This window comes from Glycine soja, chromosome 7, assembly GCF_004193775.1.
Source record: "Glycine soja cultivar W05 chromosome 7, ASM419377v2, whole genome shotgun sequence".
Lineage (NCBI taxonomy): Eukaryota > Viridiplantae > Streptophyta > Magnoliopsida > Fabales > Fabaceae > Glycine > Glycine soja.
The window spans coordinates 38,155,088-38,180,556 of record NC_041008.1 but is presented as its reverse complement, the minus strand read 5'-3'; the positions used below and the strand labels follow the sequence as shown (position 1 = coordinate 38,180,556).

The window sequence follows — 25,469 nt, the reverse complement described above, 5'->3', positions numbered from 1 at the left end:
TGCTACATTATATCTAAATACATTGTCAACATTGACTTTATTCCATCATATTTCATCCATGACATAATATGGGATATCTTTATTTTCACTAATTTTAGACACTTAAGTTCTTCTGGTATTAAAATATATAATTATGTCAAAGAAATTTTTCAGCATTCTTGTAACCTCAATTTAGTCGTCTTACTTTTTAGCTTATTTTCTTGATTGAGGATTCTTTTCATTGGGACCAACATCCTTCATGCGTTTCTGAAACCCATTTTGCAATATTTTCTATTAGGGACATCTTTTTTTGGAGCATTAACAGTTAATACATATAATTTAGCCATTTCTTTTTACTAAACTTTGAAAATGAATTATCTTTTAAACTTTCATTTCAAATTGTTTTGTATAAGATCAAAATAATAATAATTCATTTCAAATATATATTTTTTCAATTGCTAATTATCTCTCCCTCATGTTGGAAAAACTAATTCAAAATAACAATTAACAAACGGAGTCGTAAATAAATTTATTATTGATGATTCAATATATGGAGATTCACACCTAACATATATTTTCAACCTTATTTGAGGACTCATCTTAGTATGTTGTGATCAAACAATTTGACTCATATTTATAACATATACAACACATACGAAGAAAAAAAATATTAAATTCAAAATATAAGGTTGCTAACCAAAAATCAATTTCAAGAGGGGAGAACTAACTATAACTCTGACATGATCTGAACCAGTGTTGCAGCATGCAAGACTGCATGTTCCCAAAAAAACATTAAAAAGTTTTAATTTCATGACTAGATAAAGACATATTTTCTTAGTTAGATAATTTAAAAATGAGCTCTAACTTAAATTAATTGAGCCAACAATATCACAAACGTCTGGTTGTGAGTCGACAACAAGAAAACATGTGACCATCTAGTTGATGCATAAATTAAAATCATGAAATATATAAATGATTCAAATGGTGGATGTATTGGTCTACAAATACCACCCTATATTTGTTCTAAAAATGAAATGGACTCATTTTCATTTTTTCTTGGTATTGGTTTAATTATCGACTTCTTTTGGGAACATATAACACATGAGAAATTATTGAACTAAAGAATCTTCTAACTCTTATTGGGTGCCCACATGAAATTTTAAATATTTTTCTCATCACAATAGACACAGGATGACTCAACCAGTCATGTCAAATAACAAACTCATTTTTGTTTTGCCTTGTGTGAGTCATTATACTATTAACGGGACATACAAAATATATCTCAAACTATTTTTTAAATTATGTTTCTTGATATTGATCACGATAAAAGACACATCACATATAATATATACATGTTTATAAACCAATAAAATCAATCAAGGACAAGTATCGTGATCTTAATACATGTAAAAGGTATTATAATTGAGATATATAAATATATATATATATATATATATATATATATATATATATATATATATATATATATATATATATACACATATATATTCCTTGAATGTATAAATCTTTTAAGTCAAATAATATGTTTTCTGAAAAAAAAGCATGAATCAAATCATAATGCGAGAACAAGCGTGATTACAAAATAATCCTAAAGTTATTCATATAAAACATTAAAACCATAAGTAATCAATGTTAATTACATCTATAACAATAATGAATAAAATTGATAGAATAAAAATAAATTATTCAAACAATTATTTGATAAAAACACATGTGCAACATTCACTTCAGGAAATGAAGCAAGTCATATGATTTTTTATATAAATTTTATATCTTATTTTTTTGAGTATACAAGAAAAAATTTAAAATATTTCTTAAGTTGTCATTCCTTGATATCGTTATTACAGGAACACATTAAATGAATGAAAATATATAAAATTTTATCTTTAACATATCATTATTGATAAACTTTTTGTACAAAGTATCAATCAACTAACGATTATGAATATTACATATTTATACTCACAATATAACATAAACATAATATATAACATGTAAATATATTTATCCACAATGATAACATTAATCAATATAAATTTGACAATAAATATCATAAACAATTATCACAAAGAATTACAAATATCTTTGTTTCCTATTTTAAAATATTTAATTCATATGTATATAATTATTTAGATTGTATGTACCCAAAAATCATATGTAATATTTATTAAATGTAATTATGTGAATCATAACATGTATTAACAAATGAAAATATTAATATAACATATTACCTTATAAATTACGTTATTCAGATACACATATAGAAATACTATAAGTAAAACTAATTATGTTATATACAAAAATTGGAATTTTTATAAATGGTAAAATGTCTCATTCATCAAGATTGATTTTTTTTTGCACTATTTTTTCACTTTTGTTGAGAAATAATCAAAATTTTCTATTATGTTCTTCAAAAATGAAAAATTCTTTCTTCTTTCATTTTTTGAACTATTTTCTCACTTTTAATGAGAAAGAATAAATCTTTTTTATTCTCATTCTTCAAGAATGAAAAATTTTCCCCTTTTTACTTTTGTATGATTTTCCTACTTCTAGAAAAAAAACTTTCAATTTTCTTTCTTTGACAAGGTCTTCAGAACTTTATATAAAAATGTTTTTAGAATTTTTTTATTTGATAGTGTTTTTAAAACACATTATGTTTAAATAAATTTTACATTTATGTGAATAATATAACTATCCACATAATATTTATGAATAATATAATTAGGGAGACGACAATAGTTTTTCCTTGAAATGTGAACTCAAAAAAATATGTTTTCTCTTGGCAAAATCAAAATATAATAAAATTCATAGGTATCAACCATTGCAACATTATTTTCTCTCTTTGAGTAAGAAAAATATTCTTATTTTTATTTGTATTATTTTCTCACTTTGGATGAAAAAAATATTCTTAAAATTTCATTCTATTAAAGAGTCTTCAACACTCTTAAATTATTAAATTCATACTTACCTAAATAGAACACAAATATTCTACCAAACTTGAATAACAAAATAAGAGAGAGGAAAATCTAACATGGATGCAAAGTATTTACCTGTTTAGTCTAACTCATCCCAGTTAAAATAAAAAATTGTCTAATTATCTTAGTAGGATTTCTTCGTTCGATCATTTTTTTTTACAAAAAATACTCCTCAAAATCCTACTTAATCAAAGAATCTGATTCCACTCAAATTAATGATATATTGGTTTAGGCGTTGGGTTTTATAGTTAACTAAAAGTTTAGTATCTACATTGCAGACGATAAATATTTACTTTATATAACTAAAATTCATAATAAATAATTTTTTATAAATTATATTATTATAATTAAATTTTATAATAAATAAATATCTTTAAATATATAAACTAAATTTTAAATTTATAGTGAAAATTTTATTTTATGATATAAGATTATTTTTTATTATATTGATAATTTAAAAAAAAATGAGTTTCTATTTAGAAATAGAAATAAAAAAAATAGTACTAAATTATAAGAGATGCATTGTTGAGAAAATCAGCTAAAAGAACTTTGAGTTAGTTGAGAATAATAAGAAAAGTGAATCCAAAAGAGAAAAAGAAAAGAAAGAAAATATTAAAAATAATAAACAGAGAGAAGAGACTTTAAATTGTGTATTTTAACCGATAGTGTAAGAGTAGTATTAAAATACTTCAAAGTTCAAAATAATTCAAGGTTCTCTTGGGGAGAAATTGGTTGAAACAAAATTGCATGCTACTCACTACGAGTTCATAAGGCATTTATGAGCATTTGAGCACCTACATTAGGTGCGAATGCTATATATATACACTGCGAGAGACATACAAACTGGAAGTTGATGTGCCATTGTGCATCATAAATACTATTTATAAGATATGATTTTTTTGGTGTGAGAAATAGGAAAGATAGAGAGTGCACGAGCCACGTATAACTGGACAATAATGAAATTTTAGACTACATTAAAATGTGGTAGTTTAACCTATAAAAACGAATTGAACTTAGTTTTAAAATTGGTATAATTCCTATCTTTTTAGGTTTTACCGGGTACTCAGTCTTATCTTTTGTAACTATAAAAAACATTACATTAGTGAGCAAAATTGTTGGTTGTTTTGTAACTTTGCATCTCTCTAACATATCCACCATATTAAACAAATAGGAGGGAAGAACCACATGAGAAACATGCAGCCACGTGAAAAAGTTTGAGTGCATGGCATTAAAAGGACTATGTCTGGTTGAGTTTCGCTCACATTATTTCTTATTAAGAACGATGAAAACTAATACGGTGACATATTTAATAATAATATTTTAAAAAATTCAAAATGATTACACGTACAGAACATATTTTTAGGATTTAAAATAAGAATTAGCCATATAATTATTAATTTAAATTTAAAATTTAGCAATTTTTATATAGAACTTTATTCTATTTATTTTATATATAAACATAAATTTATAAATATGTTTAATGCAACCAAAAGACAATATTTTATATAGCAATAAACTTTATTTGTATTATTTTGACGATGATGTTGATTATTATTAGTATTATTTTGAAGGCATATTATTATTATTATTATTTAAAAAATACTCTATATTCCAAAAGATAATGCCCAAATTTTGATATATGTCCATTAAAGCATCAAATCAACTTATTCGATGACAATACACTGTATGCATCTCTATCCAATTTTTGCCCAAATAATGAAAAATTAATGCTGAAGAGAGGGAGTTATGTTACGTTATACTAAGCATTAATGAATCTACCGTCCCAAATGTCTTTTTTTTTTTGTAAGAAATAAAATGAAATTTTCATACTTTATATTCCACCAAATTCTTCCTTGGCAATTTTTTTAAGTTTTAATTAGCTACATATATTATTGATCAGTGTATATTAAATTGTGACTTAAGTTAGATGAGATTTTCAACCGTATAACCCAAGTCAATTCAAACTATCTTAATTTTATTCTTCTTTTTTATTTTAATTTACTTAATATTTTTTTATAAAAAATTCAATAAGAATATATATTTCTCTTTTTATTTAAAGTTGTTTTGATATTTAAAAAAATATTTTAAAAATGTAATTATATGTGAAATATGAAATCTTATCATTTTATTTAACATTATTATGATTTTTATTCATATTTTTTCAACAAAATTAAATCATAAAATATGTGTTAACTCAATTATTCAATTCCATCCAAACCAAATTCAATTCATTCAGTTCAAGTCAAATTAATTAAAATATTTTTGAAGAATCCAAACGAGTCCAACCTATAAATTTCATCAATTTATATTTTCTTTATCAAACCTACCACATTCTAGCCTATACTCAGCCTTATTAATTACACTAAATAATGTGATCTCATTCCATAATTTGGAACAATCGAGGTGTTACACTGTAAAGTATTTTGCAAAGATTGTTTGGTGTAAATTTGCATCTCTCATAATTTTAGGATTACAACATTAGATACATCAAGAAATTTTTATAACTATTTAATGACATTCATTACTCTTTAGCATGCAATTATCATTTTATTTTTTAAAATTAATATGACAAGTTAATAGAAGTCATGTATACTCATTAAATATATTTAGCCAATAATCTTAGTTCAAAACCATATACGCATTCCTAACAAAAAGTTAATTTCAAATTATAAAGTAAAAAAAGACTCATACAATATCTCACAAAACACAATAGATCGACTATGGTTGAAATCAGCTATTGTGTTACACTTTATCATATGTCTGTTATCTCAATGTAAGATTTGACTTAGACATTAGATCCATAGGATTGAACAAGAGTAAGATTTGTTGGATGGATAAAAAAAATTATAGATTTAATTTTTTTTATCAACAAAATTTACATTCTAATCAACTAATATTTGTCGAACAAAATTTTGTTTCCTCAGCGTAGAAGTTGACAACAATATTAAAAAAAATGTTAAATAATAATAATAAATAAAATAAAAACTTATTTCTGAATGTTGAATGATTGTTGTTCTTCTTATTTGGTTGGTTTGTTTACAGCAGTTCCACTTCCAAAACTGAAACATAAATTCTCAGTTTGGTTCTGAAGAAGCTGACCCAACTCCTCATTTGCTTCATTTGTGGGGAAAGGAACTTCATTTCTGCTCCACAAGCTGCTTTTGCATTACTAATGGCAAAGACAGGATACAAACTACGTATCCTTTTGTTGTTTTTCGTTTCTTTTAATAAGTTGTGTCTCAGAAAATGCTTTCTGGTTCCCTCCATTAAGGTTGCTGTTACTTGTTACTAGTGACTCAGTTTCTGTTGCAATGTGGGTGAGTTGTGTCCTTGAAACTCCCAAGTTGTTGATTTTCTTTCTTATTTATGGTTCTTCGTAGGTTGGGGCAAGGTATGGTGTAGGATTTGTGCTTTGTTTGCTTTTGGGGGGGGGGGGGGGGGGTGATGCAAATGTTGGAAGGTCATTAGTAAATAGGAAGTTAGTTTAGATTTTTTAGGCCTTTTCTCTCTGTTTTGTGGCTGAGGAATTGTTAGAGGTTGATGTAAACTTTCAAGTTGCTATTTTTTATACTTGTGTTATTTGATTTTCTTTGTCTTGATTTTGATAAGCTGAAGTATTCTGGTAGAAGATAATGGATATTTCAAGAAATAATTTTTTCTGGTTTAGCTTCAAATGCTGATTTTGTAATTTATTGGGATCGATGATTGTATTTCTTTATTCAATGTTAGTCTGTTATTGAATCTGTGTTGTGGAGATGTTTGGCTGTTTTCATATTATGCTTTCCTGAACCAATCAACTGTAGAGGAATTTGCAGCTCATTCAGGAAATGTAAACTGTTTAAAAATTGGAAGGAAGGCGAACCACCTTTTCATTACAGGAGGGGATGATTGCAATGTCAATCTATGGATGATTGGGAAACCAACCTCTCTAATGGTCAGTTGATTATTGCCTTTGTATTTTAGCATTTTGGTTGCAATATGACTAAGGCAGGATTGTTAGGCAGTAACGAAAGGTCCATTTCTTATGTGCACTTTGTCGCAAGTTATGTTAATGCAATGGTTCTGATTGAAGGATTTATGTTATTGCTTGTGACCAAAGGACTTGCTTTCAGCTCATATTAATTAAATGATAAGCTTAAATTTGGACTGAATTGGTATGGTATAATGATGGAGTATGATACGAAGCGATATTTTTACTAAAATAAAGCAACTATACAAATTATTTACCGAAATTAGGATCCTTTGAATCTATTTACCAATATACATCAGATAGCAAAGTAGCAACATACCCAGATGCCAAAATTGCCTTTTCATGAAAACAGCAAGTGTCTTTAATGGCCAATTCAATGACCATATACAAATTCAACTAGCTTGAAAGTTGCAAAGGAAAAAATTGAATCAAACCAAGATGAATGAACATTGAGCTCTGTATGATCTTAAACATACAAGCAGTGAAAAGTGAAAAGATTTCTTAAAAATAAACAAAACTTTAAGCCTGAGTCTATGAACCTTGAAATATGGGAACTAGGAAGGTAATGCCGGGTTTGATTTCTATAAGTTTTGGTCAATCCTCACAGATTTCTCCGTGGTGATCTGGCCCTGCACTGTTACTTTCTGGTGATTCAAATACCATTGGGTTCCTCCTTTTGCTGTCCCAGAATGAAACAGAGCTTGAAACTCGCTCAAATCTATCTTTTTTTCCCATATGTAGATCATAGTAATCTATCATCTGTATTTTTTATCTTATTGGTTCCCTTTGTGACATGGGTTTGAGACTTTGAGTTTCTTATGATAGCAGCAGAATCATGTAGAGCTTTGAACCTAACAGTGTTACCTTACTGTAAATATATGCAGAGTTTGTGTGGTCATACTAGTTCAGTAGAATCAGTGACTTTTGACTCTGCAGAAGTGTTGGTTCTTTCTGGAGCATCGTCAGGGGTAATAAAGCTTTGGGATTTGGAAGAAGCAAAGAGTAAGTTAATTAGTATATTCTGAAAGCATGGACTGTATAATGTATAATGATGTTATTTATAGGGCATCAAAATTTTATGCTTGAGAAGAAGTGCAAACTTGCTGATCATAAACAGGCAATTATTTGATTTAAGAATTGAGTTAGTGTGTGTTTGGATACAGTGAATAACCGATTTTGGGGCCAAAAAACCATGGTACCACCGTGAATTTTGAGAAGCAATTATGTGTTAATGTGGCTCTACCGTGGGGTTGGCCACGAATTTTTTTCGCTGCACTGCCACTCCAAACACACACTTACACTATCTACTTTGCATGCATGGGATTATAAAGGCGTCTAGGAGAACTATTATTAGTCCATATTAAGCTTTTTGAATTGTTAGGTGAAATGTAAGGTTCATGCATTTTCCAATTTATCAATACACCACTAATATGTGTGCAATTGTTCTTCAAGTGTAGTGGTTCGCACTCTTACCGGACACAAATCTAATTGCACTGCTGTTGAGTTTCATCCATTTGGTGAGTTTTTTGCATCTGGCTCCTCGGACACTAATCTAAATATTTGGGATATCCGAAAAAAAGGATGCATTCAAACATACAAGGGTCATAGCCAGGGCATCAGTACTATCAAATTCAGTCCAGATGGCCGTTGGGTTGTTTCTGGTGGATTTGATAATGTTGTGAAGGTAATAGCATGGAGTTTGTTGTGGCATAGCTTTTAACTAAATATAACTTTTACAATTGTTCTATAGATAAATTATAGATCTAACTTACCATCGTACAGGTCTGGGATCTAACAGGTGGAAAGCTCTTGCATGACTTTAAGTTCCACAAAGGACACATTAGGTCCCTAGATTTTCATCCTCTTGAGTTTCTTATGGCTACAGGTGTGTTAGTGTACCTTAGAGCAGCTTGGAGTGGTAGATGCTCATGCATGTGCATTAAATTTGTTAAGCTCCCTGTTTCATAATTATAATGTTTCAAGTGCACAAAATGAGAATTTATGCATCAATGCTCTATAATCTATATAATATGCTACATCTGTCATCTGTGGAGGGACTAAGGAAATATTTGAACATCTTCAAATACTCAATCAGGGATTATCTAGAATGCATTCTGGTCTAGCCCCCATAATGCTTTGTGGGTGGTATTAAATCATGTTTTGCTAACAACCCAAAATGCATGCTTGGGTCCAGAGTTCATTTTTGGAAGAAAAAAAAGTTAAAAAAATATTTTTCCTAAAAGGCCATCTAGAAAAAAAAATCATTTTCAGTGTAATTATTAACTAATATGTATCTATTGAAGTTTGTATATTTACACAAAACATAAAGCATTGTTTCTATTTTAGTAATTTTACATCCAAAGGTAATTTACTATTCAAGCAATACTCGTTCTCACAAGATTACTTTAGGTTGAGCATTCTAAAATTCTAAAACATAAGACTAATCCTTCAAAAGGAAATTCTTTCTAAAATAATTCTTCCACACTGCATTCTACTGAAAACAGTTTAACATTTCTTATCGAAACATGCTTGTAGTCATCACAAATTCACAATCACTATTGGCAAGGATCTGGCTTTGCTGCCACCACTATTACCTTGCTTCCATCTTCACTATTGCTGAACCTATCATTATCATTTATCAATTGTCGTTATCACTGCTCCTGAACTTTTGTGAGGCTACATAAACATAATTGAGTTTGACATATATACGAAATTCATGTTCTCTTGTCTTGGTTCATTACTTCATTGAACCATGACTTGACCTTGAAGGATGTAAGCTGCTATTTTGACCAAAGCATTTATATTGAAAATATTTATTGAAGTTCATAAATTGTTATTCTTATTCAGCAAAAAAGTAAGAGTTCATAATTTGATTTGCAGGTTCAGCAGACAGAACAGTGAAATTTTGGGATTTAGAAACCTTTGAACTGATTGGATCTACCAGACATGAGGTATGTAAACTTGCTGAAGCTTTATTCTACTGTTTCAAAAGAATCAATTATACCCATTTATATAGCATAAATTCTGCTTCCAAATCTGCCTCTTATCAATTGAACTTTTGTTGTAATACATGTAAATCCGTTTTATACCACTACTATCTTTCTTTGAATCTCTTAGGTAAACCCTGCTTGACACTTTTTATTTTACCAGTTTTCCATCACATAGTTGTGGAAGGTTCTAAATGCAAAATGATTAGTTTAGTTGTGAGCTAGAACATTTCTGTAACTTTAAATTGCTAGTGTATCGTGCCCAGTTGCTAATCTTACAGATGCATAAAATGTTAATGTGTTTTCATGTTTTAAGTCATATACTATGATGCATCTTAGTTGCCATTTATTTTCCAAGATGCACATGCTCACAAAAATTTATATGAAATAGTAATTTTAATAAGTACAAATTACTTTGTATTAGGTATTGGGGGTACGCTCAATAGCTTTTCATCCTGATGGACGAACTCTATTTGCTGGACTTGAGGATAGCTTGAAGGTACAGATTGTTTGTTCCAATAATAAGATTATAATGATAAACAACTTAAGCAGGATAAAGATATCATATCTAATGCTCATTTATGGTAGGTGTATTCATGGGAACCTGTTATATGTCATGATGTTGTTGACATGGGATGGACAACGCTTGGCGACCTATGTATTCATGATGAGAAGCTTTTGGGTTGCTCGTTCTACAGTAATTCTGTTGGAGTATGGGTGTCAGATATTTCGGTAGGACTCACCCTCACTAGATTAGTTAATATATTTATTTCTCAATTTAAAACCTGATCTCTGTGTTAATTATATTTAGCTAAAAAGGTATGATTGTAGAATTACTACTTATATGGCTGCTATTATGTTAATTGCTAGTTTTAAATGCGAAGCCGCCATTTCTGTGGTGCTACATGTCAACAATGAATGTCATGACTACATGCCTTCCATATTAGTCTGTGAACAACAATAAACTAATTTTGAGATGCATTTCCTGTAAATATATTCTCTGTTAGCTAGCTTATCTTTCTGATTGTTATTTTTAATGCATCAGCTTATAGAGCCATATAGTGGTGGCTTGGAAACTGAGAAAAAAGAAAGCACAGAGCAGGAACTTGGTCTCCAGGGAAGACAAATGGAGAAAGTAGAAGCTAGTGTGGGACTGACTTTTGGGTTGTGCAGTATGTCTCCTGACAATGACTCAAAAGAGATAAAGAATATATATATAGACTGTAAGCCACGGACCTTTTCGTCTACCCTTGATGTTGGACATGGCTTTATTAAAATTCTTTACAAATTCAGCTTTCTAAATAAAATTTGTGCCATAAAGTATATCTGAGCTCATTAATAGGTAGGATGCTGCAATTGCATCAGTGGATTGTTTGGTGAAGAATCTGCAGACAATTTAATTTAACTGAATCAAACTGAAAATTTAATTTTATAAGGCCTTAAATGAAGTTCTTTAAAGTGAGTTTATCTCTAAAGTGAACAAGTAGGGCTATAATGCTATATCCACCATGGAATTTATTAATGTGCATCATAATCTTAACCCATGAAAATCTAAAGGCGGGTGCATCCCTGCCTACTCTCTTTAGAGGAGCTTTTTAGTAAGACTATACATTTTCCCATGTCAATATTTTTTTGTAATTCTTGAATACTGTCCCAATGATGTATTGAAGAACTTTTTTTTTTCTTTTTTGGCATATAAAGCTTCTGGAGGGAATCCCGATACCTTACTAAGATCCAGGTCTTACAATTCTCCAAAAGTAGATCTTCCTGAGGAATCCAAAGAAATGCTAAACTGGAGTCCTGCAACAAGAGCTCGAGAAAAACAAAATGAAGCACTTAGAAAGTCTTACATTGTGCCAAACGTTGTACATCGGGACATTCTCAATGGTAAGGACTCAGCAACCTTTTCGAAGACAAAAGCTGGGATGTTGCTTAAGCCAGTTCATGTTCAAGGAGCACCCACTGACATTTGATTTTGATGGGTTTTCATCAGATTTGGATTCCGGAACAGTTTGTGATACTATAAGCAAATCTGACAGTGCAAAAAATCCTACCTTCCAAATGAAGCTAGGATCCCAGAATGAAGTCAGAGAATCTGTTGAGGATAAACATCCTATCAAAAGTGTCACAGAGAAGCTTGAAAAAACTTTAACACCAGACAGATTTTCTGACCAAGAGAAATGTAAGTTTTTTTTTCTGCCAAATCCCTTTATGGGTCAAATGAAAGTCATTGCTGATTTCTGGATTTGGCTCCTCTAAAATGATTGGTTCAATTTCGAGAGAAGTATCACATCTCAAGTTATCAACAATTCTTGCAATTTCCTTTACTTTGACAAAAAATTAGCAAGCTGCCCCACCATTCTGTTCTCTATTCTTAGTTATAGCATGGGCTAAATTAGTGGCTGACATCATTGCCCTGAACTATATTTGGCTTCTTATTGGTTGAATAACTGCTTTTCATTTTGATCCCTTACCTATATACTTGAATAAGCCAGGTTCTAATCATATTATGTTTCTCATTCATTCATCATATCTAAAATATCATACATCCATCTTGCTTGACAATCTGTGGAGATTTTTACTGAACTTCTTCTATGTATGCTTCTTATTGTATCAGAAAAAAATATGCTTGTTATTTCCGACTTCAATCTCCTTAAAAAGTATTGAATAAACTGTTGGCCAACTCTCTTGAGTCTTGACAGATAAACTCTTATATAGATGTTTATAAATTGTGATTCTGACTTGTAGTTTATTGATATTTTAGTTCTACTTGTGTAAAAAGTTGGCATGCCATGTGCTTTAGGTCATTAATATGGGAAAATAAAATATTGTCATCCATGTTTAATATTTGATTATCTTTCAGGTAATCAATCCTCTCCTTACAGCAAAGAGATGAGTCCAGTTAAATATGTCAATGGAGGTTTGCCATAGCTCATCAATATTGTTTTATGGACCAAGAAAGCCCCTGGAAACTGAATATTTTAAATTCTGCTTTTGGCAGTTGCAGTTTTACAAGGAAGGACCCGTTCTTTGGTTGAGAGGTTTGAAAGAAGGGAAAGAACTCCCATCAATGAGGATCAAGCTAATGCAACCCCCACCACAATATTTGAAAATAAGGAAAAAAAATTCAAAGATCAAACTAATGCATCCCCCATCACCACCCCAACATCTGAGAAGGGGGAAAGAATTCTTGTCAATGAAGATCAAAACAATACGTCTGCAATTTCCAACACAACCAGTGAAACTGACACGTCTGCTAACTTCTTGGTAAAAATCTAGCTTGTAACAAGATATAGTTTTTTCAAGCTAGATTTTTTTTGGTCATGCTTCTATCACTTTTTTACAATTTGTTGCATTGGTCTAGTTGAACTTACTCAACTATATCTTGTTATATAATGTCAGAAAGTTGAACCTCAAGTTTTTGGAAGGGATTCAAACTCCGCAAATGATGGAGAGATAATTGAAGGTCTGATGCAAACTCATGATGTAACATTAAGTAATCTTCGTTCACGTTTGACAAAATTACAGGTATTTTAGCTAGTCAGATATTAATATCATTTGCTTTTAGACTAAGCCTGTGTTTAGAGTTGTAATCCCACTATGTATTAATTTTAGCCATAAAACTTATAACAGTGTTCGGCTATAACCTATATGCTGAGATGTAAAGGTGCATTTTTGTTTTAGTTTTCTTAACAGGGATATAGAAACTAGAAAGAAAGGATCCAGCTTCCCTAAAGGGAGCAATTCACTTTAGAAGGTAAAGTAATATCAGTCGTTGACAAGAAAATTAACAGTTGATGTTAAGTGCACATGCATAACCCATCATGGATATGTTGGAATAGCACCTATTAATTTTCTCATCAACGACTGAGATTACGTAATTTATCTATACTAACTTTAAAGAAGCCAAATCCAGAAAGAAAATGACAAAAGCTGAAACAATTTTGTTCCCCAATTGATTCTAAGTTGAATTTGCAGGTAGTGCGACATTTTTGGGAGCAGAATGATACTAAAAGTGCCATCAGTGCTTTGAGAAAATTGCCTGATCTATCTGTGCGTATTTTTTTTATTAAGTGGTCATGTGTCACTTGTTCACTCTTTATTTGTTCTGTATTAAATGCTTTAACTAGTTATTTATGGTTTTGTTATTTAATATATAGTCTTGAAGATAACTTCCTCTTGATGTAGGTTCAAGCTGATGTTATCAGTGTCCTTGTTGAGAAGATGGAGATTCTCACCTTAGATTTATTTTCTTGTTTACTTCCTGTGCTCACAGGTTTGTTGGATAGCAATATAGAAAGGTAATTCTTTATTAACATGGTGTTAGGAAAATTTATGCTGGAAGTTAAAGTATGTGAGACCTCATATTTGGCTTTATTTGTAGGCTGTGACCTCACAAAAGCAGTTTAAATTCTCATGCATGTTCCTACTGATGTTCTTGCATATTACTGAGGATTTGGTCTTTAACCAAGCCCAATGAAGTTGTGTGATCCATATAGCTGACCTCAGTGTGATTTGTGTTGTTCCTACTGATGGTGGCCTAAGGCCTTTGCAGAAAAATGACAAATTGGTTTTGGTAGACATTAATTCAGTTCTTACTGTGCAGACATGTGAAGGTGTCACTGGATATGCTGCTTAAGCTTGTGGCAGTTTTTGGTCCAACAGTACGTTCAACCATTTCAGCACCTCCCTCTGTTGGGGTTGATCTACATGCAGAGCAAAGGTACCCTCCATCTTCACCTAATGTGGCTTTCACTATCTCATAAAGTTATATGTTAATGATCCTAATTTATACAAAATCTTGAGAACAGGCGAGAATGCTCCAATCAGTGCTTTATGCAACTGCAAAAGATTCGGCTGATTCTTCCAATATTAATACGGTAATCATTGTAGTCTTTAGTGTTGCCAACAGATGCATTTTTAAGTCAATGTTGTAGACTGAAAACAAAAAAAAAAGTCCTTGCAATTATATATTATTATTCCGATGGTAAAAAGGTATGTTAAACAATTTGCATTGTCTTTTGGCAGATTATTTGTGTTTCTGTTTTATTTGCTTCTGATTTTATTGAGCATCAAATCCTCTCAGTGTTTTATTAAACCACTTAATCTTGTTGATTCTTAACCTGTTTCTTTGCATATCACCCTGACATTTATTTACATCTAGATACAGCAATCAAGAGTCACCGTTTCACTTTTCACCTGGTGCTTTTTGTTGCAGGAGGGGTGGCTTATTGGCCAAGTCTGCGCAAGAGCTGAATTTAGTTCTTCAACAACCCTAACTAAAGGTGAACTTCAGCCAACTCATGAATGAGTGACTTGGCTTAACCTGCTGTTTAGCAGGATTGTGCACAAAACATGAAGCCTTCATGTTTCCTTCCTTATTAGGAATAAGATTTTGTTTATCAATTTTATTTCCTTTCACATTTCTTTTGGATGATTTGCACTAGTGACGGTTGTCATCGGCTTTGTTTAATGGCAGATAATTATATCAAGTGGGATATGTGTGAGATTTCTGAGTGAATTATTTGACCTTGTGCTTAATTGCTTGAAGGTGGAAGGGAAGCAGTCATCTAAGTATATTGGTCTTCTACTATTCCCAAGGCTTGTGTTCCTAACATTGAACTTGTGCTGGTCTTCAACTGTATTTTTTTTTTTAAAAAAAAAAGAAAACTCTTCATTCTACTTATTACAGCTACTGACCCCAGCATGTTTACTCAACTGGGGTTTGGTGCACCTTGGCAAGGCCGGGTGCCAAATGAGTAAATGTATTAGTCTGCTGTATTTAGCATCTGTGCAAAATTCCTTGTATATGCAATATTCAATGAAATGTACATTTTTTTGGGTCAAAGTACTCATGCTTCTTTTGTTAAAATAATTGGAATGATCAGAACTTACAAATATGATGTTCACCAAACATTTAGATCGTAGAATGCTCAATTTGAATACTAGGCAGATTAACATTGTCATACCAATATCAAAGCAAATTTGTATCAAGGGCGATGATACTTGTGTTGACTTTATCATTACAAGAGTTTGGTGAATAGGTTTTTTCTTTGTTTGGTGAACAGAGTTGTGAGTTGGTAAACATCATTTTTCCTTTTTACATTACAGCTACTTGAATAAGACCATCAAGCCATTATTTTGATAAAATAGTTTAGGCTAAATACTAATTTTGATCCTTGAAAGTGTCAAGCGTTGATAGTTTGGTCATTCAAAAATGAAAAATTTAAATTTAGTCCCTAAATATGTACAAAGTACAACAAATTGATCTTGTCAGTATCTCTCTTTCGTTAACTTTAATGTTTCTGCCTATGTGGCATGTGACCTCCCTAAGTGACAATCCATGTGTGCAAAAAGATGTTATATCATTAGTGATTATATTAGACTAATATGTTAATATGTTTATCATGGACTAAATTATCAGTGTTGAAAATTTTATTTCATTTTTTTTCACAGCACCCTCCCTCCTTAATATGCTGACAAATTAGTCTCTAGACATTACAATTTATTGTTAATTTGGTCCTTTAAAGATATAATTTACTGACAACTTAATACACGAAAGTTAAAGCACCTAATTTAACAACCTCTGACACAACACACATGCAAATTTAAATTACTACTATCAAATAGGAAGCTCAACTCTAGTTGCCATCAACCAAACCTATTTCAGAGATCTAAACATCTTCGTTTTATTTATGCATTGACCATAATCTTTTTTCATATGTTCATGTGTCTTAACATGAGTTAAACTTAAATGAATCCTTAACTTATTGACCAACTTTTATGCAATCCATTTCATAACAACTTGCTTGCTTTTGAAGACCCCCTACCATAACTATGCTCCTGGACAAAGGTTATAATTAGAAATCTTTTTGCAACTTTGATTCATGCACAATAAACTTTTGAATATAATATAAAATAAAACTACGATTCAATTTAAATATAATATCAAATTCAAACTACATCAATCTTTTGTGGTTTGGTTTGGTTTGATGTTTTTTTTAATCTATTATCATATTATTTTAAAAATAAATTTTAGTTTTCATTAAATTTGTTTAACATATTATTGTTGAAAATTATTATTTTTTTACTTCCATTTAGAACTATTGACAAATAATATTATCAATTCTTTTTGCAATAGTAAATTGTGTATCACTTGATATTTAACAATATTGGTACATCCTTTTTCAACAAATGAAAATATAATATGCACATTGATTATAAAGTAAAGCAAATGAATAAATTATTTAAAAGTTATTATTAATTGCCACAACAAAAATCACACATTAAAAGCTTATTATAGAAAGAAGTACACTATAAATCACATACTTTAATCATTAAAAACTTAAAACAATATTAGCTATATAATGCAAAACATACATTAAATAAAATAAATATAATTATAATATGTGGTTTGGTTCGATTTCGACAAGAGCCAAAAATTGAACCAAACTACAGAAAAAGTATATGATTTTTGAAGTTTTTATTTTTGTGGTTTTTTATTTAATCGATTTTTAATTTTTTGGGATCATTTTGACGATTTATGAATGATTTGATTTAGTTTAATTTTAACACCTTTAAAATCTCTCATTGACACCTCTTTTGTTTACAAAGTGCTCTATCTCTTATGTGATCATTTTTTTTCTACTTCATATCCTTGCCATGTAATATGGTGTAGTCTCTAACAACATAAATAAACATTCTAACAATGTCAACTTTCATCCTAACCTCCAAGTGCACATGTCCAAAATGGCTTTTTGCATTGTATTGAACTTCATATTTGATAGTTGTAATTTCAATTTGCATACATGCAAGTGTGTTATGTATAAGATTATTTAATTGGGTATTTTATTTTTCATGAATTAATTTGTCAATAAGTTGTATCTTTGAAGGACTAAAATGATAATAAATTATAATGTTCAAGGACTAATTTGTCAGCATATTTTTTAAGGAGAGAGGGAGGGTGTTGTAAAAAAAAATAACTTTCAATACTGCCAATTTAGTCCATGATAAATAAGGTCACATGTCATGTAGGCAAAAACATTAACATTAACGGGGAAAAAATAATATCGGAACTAATTTGTTACATTTTTTGCATATTCAAGGATTAAATTTAAATTTTTTATCTTTCAAGAATCAAACTATCAGAACTTGTCACTTTTAGGGATCAAAATGGGTATTTATCCAATAGTTTATGTGGGTGTGACTAAAGTCGTCTTTTTATTTCAATGTGTTAGTTCTATTTTAATAACTACAAAAATAGCATTACATATCAACTTTCTTTAAGGTTGTGTTTGCGAAACCATTTTATTGAATATAACAGACATTTTCTCAAAAGCAACAAAGGAAGTTACTTATACTTTCGTGCATATGAATCTATTTTCTCGGTTGAATGAGTTTCAAACAGATATCCAAACATGTATTAAGCTTTTAGCAACATGGGAAAGTGTATAACTATTATGGGTTAAGTTAACATAATTCTTGTTTTGAAAATTCTCATAAAGTCAAATTTTAGGTAAATTACTAATGCATTGTTTGAATGGGTGGAAAATGAAAAGAGGAAAATTATTGACACGGAGAAAAATAAAATAAGACAACTAAACCATTTCTCTTTTATGGATAACAGTTGAGAAATTTTTTTCATATAAGGTTCCACAATGTTTCAATATCTATTTTTTTTAAAAAAAAAAAAAAAACAAAGGCATGTCTATCTATTTTAAAGTTAAATAAGAGAATAAATACTTATTTTGGTCGGTAAAAGTGTGACAAATTGATCATTCAAATAATTTAATGACAAATTGCTCCATGAACTTTACAATTTAATATCAAATTACTTCTCAAAAAATATATTTTATTGTCAAATTGATCATTAAATATTACAATTTAATAACAAAATAATTTCACAAATTTAATATTACAATTTTATTGTCCAATTTGTTGCACTTTTTGCATATTAAAAGACTAAATTTAATTTTTTCATCTTCAAGGGATTGATGTGTCATCTCACCACTTCACACTTATGGACCGCAATAGATATTTTTCCTTAATAAAAATATTTTTGATAGATATTGAATTATTAAACCTAATTAAAATATGCATTTAAATAAATTTCTATCATCAATTTTTTTTATTAAAACGTACTCACAATAATAAAAAAAATCTATAAAAAACAAACAAACATACGGTTAGGTTTTGTATCATTGGCTATTGTATCTTCGGTCTTTTCTACTTTGCGACTTTGTTGGATAAGCATGAGAATGTAAAATTGTGAGAAAACTTATGATTTTTTGATTTAAAATTTTTATATATGTAAAAATAATATGTTTCATAAAAATTTATATACTTAAAAAAATATATTATTAGATCAAAATTAATTATAATAAGACCAAAAAAAATATTAGTAGATTTATGCTAATAATGTATTTTTTTTATATATAATTTTTTTGTTAAACCTATGATTTTTATTTACAATTTATATATGTAAATAAATTAATTATTAGATAAAAATTAATTATCACAAAATTTATTATGTATATTTACACATGCATTAAATAAACATTAGAAATTTAGTGATATATATAGCGGTATTAATAATTTTATAACATAATTGACCTATTAGTTCAATTGATTAAAGCGCCATGCTAATAATGAAAAAGTCACAAGTTCATGCATGCGTCATTAGTTTTAAATTAATTTGTAAAACATATTTTTGAATTTTTTTTTAAATCGTATGGGTCAACTATGGATTGATAATCCGTAAACCTATTACAAATTATTAATCCATATCAGCTTTAAGGAAGGGCAATATTGAAATTATCCATCTTGTGTTAGATATACCAACAATTTGACTTGTGCAAAGCAATTGCCCAAATGCAAATTTAAAACCAAAAAATAAAATAATTAAAAAACTAAAAGATATTTTAATCTTATACAAATTTATAATTATTTAAAACCAAAAAATGTTATAAGTGATTGTAAATGGACATAACGACAGAGTAAGACAGAGAGGAGTATGTTATTTCTTGTTGTCATCCTCACTCAATAAAATTAAAACAAAAAATAAAATAATTAAAAGACTAAAATACATTTTAATCTTATCTAAATCTATAATTATTTGACACTAAAAAATATATAAGTGATAATGGTAAATAGGCATGACAGTATGGTAGGACAAGAATAAGTATATTGTTTCCCATCCCCATTCTCATTCAATAAAATTAAAACAAAAAAATAATTATATGAGTAAAAGGAATTTTAAACTTATCGATGAATGTGAATAAGCATGACAATGGAAAAGGGAGACAATGGTTGTGTCTTTTCCCATCCCTATCTCGATTTCCACTCTAGGGTTCTCATTCTCATCTCTAATCTTTATTATGGGTAAAATTTTGTATCCATCCATGTTCTTTTTCAAGGTCGAATATATCTATCTTGTCCTCATCCTTGTCCACTAAAAATTATTACTACTTTAAAATAATATATTTATAGATATTTTTATCTAATTTTAAATTTAAAACTAATTTTAGATATTATTAAAATGAATAAGCTATAAAATAAAATACAATGATTCAGATTATAAACTCAGTCCATTACAATAAAAAAATGTCAAGTTTCATAAGAAGTAGGAGTGTTAAGAAAGAGAAATTATATTTGATTATAGTTGAACAATTACTTTTTGTTTTATTTAAAATATATTTAATAAATTAATTCTAAAAATAGAGTCAAATTTATGTAAAACATTAATTAGATTTGAACTAATTTCTAGTATAAAATTCTCAATCTTGTAATATAAATATTAATCAACAAAATATTTATTTATGAAATTATTCAAATTTATTTTATAAGATTTTTAAATAAAAATAACTTTATAAAAATTTAAAGTCAAAATAAATTTAATTAATTAAATTATAATTAATTTGTGCTTACTTTGTTCTTTTTTTGGGATCGAATATATTTGTCTCATTCCCATCTTTGATTCTTTGTCTGCTAAAATCACTATCACTTTAAAATAATATATTTGTAGGTATTTTTATTGTCTAACTTAAAATTTAAAATTAATTTTAGATGTTATTAATTTGAATAAGCGATAAAAGTACAATGATTCATAACATAAGTTAAACCTATTATAATGAAAAAAAAAATGTTAAGTCTCATAAAAAGATTAAATATATTAAAAAAATAGTTATCTGTTTAAACTTTTAAAAAATATAGAAAGAGTAAGAGTGTTAGAATAAATATTTGATTATAGCCGCACAATTATTTCTGATTTTATTTAAAATATATTTAATAAATTAATTCTAAACATAGATTCAAATTTACATAAAATATTAATTAGATTTAAATTATTTTTAGTACACAAATCTCAATCTTATAATATAAATATTAATCAACAAACTATTTATTTATAAATCTATTTAAAATAATTTTATAGGATTTCTAAATAAAAATAAATATACTTATTTAAGTTATAATTAATTTTGATAAATAATAAGTAGTCATATAAAATTATCATAATATAATATTAAACAAAAAGAATTATTTAACGTAGAAAAGAAAAATAAAGAAAAAAAACACTTAAAATGAAAAAGCATAAAAGAAAAAAAATAGAATAGATAATATAGATTATTAGTATAGTAATAGAATAGAAAAATAAAAGCAAAAGGTAAAAAAGAAAAGGTTGAATAGAAAGAGAAAAGGAAAGAAAATTTTTGGAAGGAAAACTTTTAATAGTAATAGATAATACAAAAAAAATTGATTATAGTTGCATAATTATTTCTTATTTTGTTTAAAATATATTTAATAAATTAATATTAAACATAGAGTCAAATTTAATAAAATATTAGTTAGATTTAAATCAGTTTTAGTATAAAAATCTTAACCTTATAATATAAATATTAATTAACAAAATATTTATTTATAAAGCTATTTAAAATTATCTTATATGATTTCTAAATAAAAATAATTTTAAAGTAATATATATATATATATATTTAAATTATAATTAATTTTAATAAATAATAAGTAATTATATAAATGTATCATAATATAATATTAAAGAAAAAGAAATACTTAACGTAAAGAAAGAAAGAAAAATTAAAAACGAAAAAAGAAAGAAAAAACATAAAAGAAAAAAATGTTAAAAGAAAAAATCTAAAAATAAAAATAGAATAGATGATAAAATAGATAATAAAATAGATTGATAATAGCATTGGAATAGAAAAATAAAAGCAAAAGGTAAAAAAGAAAAAGTTGAATAGAAAGAGAAAAGAAAGAGAGAGAGAATTTTTGGAGGAAAAACTTGGAATTATATGTTGACATGTGTCTAATTTGGACATTGTTTTTACTAATAATAATAATAGATTGACTCAATAATTTGTTGAGGTTAAGTATTGATTTTTTTAATCATCAATTATTAATTTGATAATTTTATTAGAAATATTAGTTAAATAATTTGTATCTTGCCTCCACATACTATACTTAAACATACCATTAATTTATAATTAAAAGAAATATCATCATACCATCTTATTAGGAAAAAAAAATACTATTACACTCATAAACAAGTGTTTGGTACATGAAAACTAATGTTTAGTTTAGTTTTTTTAGGAAATTAAATAAACATAATAATCAAATTGAAAAATAATTAATTTTCTTTATGGGAATAATACATTTTTTTTATTTAATCAGTTTATATAGCCTCTGAGATATTAACAAATATTTGTATGATTATATCATATATTATTTGGATTAGTAAAAACTAATAATACCTAGAGTATATAGTCTCATAGTAACTCTTTCGGCATATTATAGTTAAAGTCAAAAAATCATTTGTACATTATAAAGTTTTCTTTGTTTATTTAATTAAATATTTTTTTTATAGTTGTTCTTATTTTCATGCAATTATGTGTTTCATTTTATTTATGACATGTTACGTGAGTTTTTATATAAAAAAAATATTTTTCTTTTCTCTTTAATTAATTATCTTATCAAGTAAGTTTTTTACTTCCTTTAGTTTTTTTTTCTTTTATATTCATCTTTCTTTCAATTAATGTTAACTATAATGATCTGCTTATAACTCATGATTAAAACAATATTCAAATAGTTAGACTAACTTTAATTTTTTAAAAATAAAAATTAAATAAGTAGCTTGTATATGTTTATATATTATCATATGTGCAAAATAATTACTACTTATTTAATATATCCTTAAATATGTTTTTCATTTCTAATAATTTTTTTGAATTTTAATACCAAGATGACATCTAGAACATAGACGTTTCTGTTTTACTTTTGATTATTTTATATGAAATTTATATTTTATGACAATAATTTTTTATAAATGACCTCTAACTTTTTTTCTCTTTAAATTTCATGATAGCATCCGATTCCGAACATTGCCAAAGGAAATACTGAAAGGGCGTCACCGTTTACAGTGCAATATTAAAGTTTTAAGTTAATTAAATCAATTATGTCATTGCATTGACGTTAATTGTAAATAAAAAAATTTATACGGTCAACTTTTTTTTGTTTTTATTTAACTGTTTGTAAAATTTAAGATAATGTTATTGACTAATTTCTCAATTATATCCATAATTATTTCTTAATCTTTAATTAATTTACACATGTATTTATTATGGGATGAAAAAGAAGAGGAATAAAATAGAAAACTTCACAATTATTTTATTGAAATCAAGAAAATTGATTGTGTTTCTTGGTTTATCCATAAAAACCTTAGATGACATATAAAAAGAAACAAAAGAAGTAATAAGTAATCATAGATCAAGAAATATAACTTTTGAAATAATTAAACTAAATTATAATTTTAGTTCTCCTATAATTTAAAATTCATTATTTTAATCTTCTTATTTTGAAATCAAAATATTTAATTTTATTATTTACTAGAATAAATAATTTTTATCCTTCCGTTAATTGACTATTAATTCATAATTTATAGTTAAACATTAATTTTAATGTGACATATTAATGTTAATGTAAAACTTATAAAGATTATTAATATGACACTTTATGTAACAAGAGATAAATAAAGTAATAAATAATTTTTTTAAATAGAAATTAAATTCATGATCAAATAAGATAATAAACCATTAAAATACTAAATAATTAAGATTCTTACTTTATTTAGTTAACTTTATAAATGCACGTTAGTCAAGGGCTATTAATTTTTTAAATTATAAAAATTTATAAATAAAATAATAATATATCAGTCTTTTTAATTTTATTTTATATCATTTTATATATCTTTATTTTCAATAGTTTACATATTTTAATTTTACCAATTTATAATTAAATTTAATATATTGATACATAAATTATTTACACAAATTATTTTGTGAAATAATTTTAATATACAAATTATTTTTACTCTAATTATATAAATCAATATAATCACATTTATTAATATGTAAATTATACAAATTATGTAAATTTATTTTAATATGTAAATTATTTTTATAAAATTTTGATATTTAATTTTTTACGAAACTTACATGTTAATATTTTATTTTAATTTTAAATATTATTTAGCAAATAAGTTTTTTCATACCAATATAGATAAAAAAGTATACATAAATTAATATGTAAATTATTAATATAAATTATTTTATGTACTTATAAAAATTATGTAAATTTATATCTATGCATAAATAATAAAAAAACTATTTTAATTATAAAATTAATAAATTTTTAGTTTTTAGTTTTTAATTTTTTAGGTTATTTAAGTACTTTTTTAGATTTACGTAGTTTGTATAAATTACATAAAATATTTTTTAAATAATCTATATTAGTTTATGTAATTTTTTAAAATTATAATAAAATTAGAACAAGTTTTTATATCTAATAATTTGTTAATTTATATTAAAATAAAAGTTTTTTAATAAAAATAAATACATGTAAAATTAAATATTAAATATATTTAAATATTTTATTATAATTCATAAATTTTTATAATTCTAAAAAAATTTAATAACTCTTGACTAATCATACATGTAAAATTTACAAAAATAACTAAATAAAGTAAATGTCTTAATGATTTATTATTTATCTTTAAATTGCTTTGTCTTTAAATAAAATGTCATAAGTTCAACTCCTATCAAAATTTTTTTTAAGGACCAAAATTATTTATTATGAAAAAAATAAGATTAAATGTCTTGACTTAGAAATAGAACATGTAAAATCACATATTTTAATTTATAAGGTAACCAAAAATTACAATTTAATTAAATAATTATTATAAAAGTTAATAAATTTAAGATGATATATGATAATTTGTTATTAAATGATATCAATATTTTTTTTTGCTATAGATTATTCTCTTTCTCATTATAATTGTTGTTCTAAATTGTTTTACACAAATCAATAAATGGATAAAAGAGAATAATAAATTTACAAATTTTAACCTTTTCATCATTAATTAATTTTGTTTTTGTTATTCATATCATTAATATGATAAGGGATACGAGAGAAAAAAGTAATTAATATTATATTCAAAAACTAAAATGATAATTATTTTGGAATATT

The 25,469-nt window shown here is 26.8% G+C and overlaps 1 protein-coding gene across 2 annotated transcripts; it reads left to right on the top strand.

The window, feature by feature from the left end:
* The first annotated feature begins 6,034 nt into the window (after positions 1–6,034).
* On the top strand, positions 6,035–15,771 carry LOC114419503 (katanin p80 WD40 repeat-containing subunit B1 homolog). Of its 2 annotated transcripts, XM_028385183.1 has the most exons (20): positions 6,035–6,172; positions 6,779–6,909; positions 7,830–7,947; positions 8,403–8,629; positions 8,728–8,830; positions 9,826–9,896; positions 10,357–10,431; positions 10,521–10,664; positions 10,978–11,155; positions 11,634–11,819; positions 11,926–12,114; positions 12,796–12,852; positions 12,934–13,199; positions 13,335–13,460; positions 13,911–13,985; positions 14,121–14,233; positions 14,539–14,655; positions 14,744–14,812; positions 15,151–15,217; positions 15,412–15,771. In XM_028385183.1, exons 1-19 carry the CDS (start codon positions 6,148–6,150, stop codon positions 15,209–15,211), a joined length of 2,331 nt encoding a protein of 776 aa, XP_028240984.1. In that variant the 5' UTR covers positions 6,035–6,147; the 3' UTR covers positions 15,212–15,217; positions 15,412–15,771. The 2 variants fall into 2 exon arrangements, with proteins under 2 accessions (XP_028240984.1, XP_028240983.1); XM_028385182.1 differs by having other exon boundaries at positions 15,151–15,771.
* The last annotated feature ends 9,698 nt before the right edge of the window (positions 15,772–25,469 follow it).

Coding starts and splice junctions, on each gene's coding strand:
- LOC114419503 (XM_028385183.1), top strand. CDS start 6,148: ATGGCAAAGACAGGATACAAACTAC. Junction 11,156..11,633: donor AAAGAATATATATATAGACT/GTAAGCCACGGA, acceptor TGGCATATAAAG/CTTCTGGAGGGAATCCCGAT. Junction 11,820..11,925: donor ACATCGGGACATTCTCAATG/GTAAGGACTCAG, acceptor GGTTTTCATCAG/ATTTGGATTCCGGAACAGTT.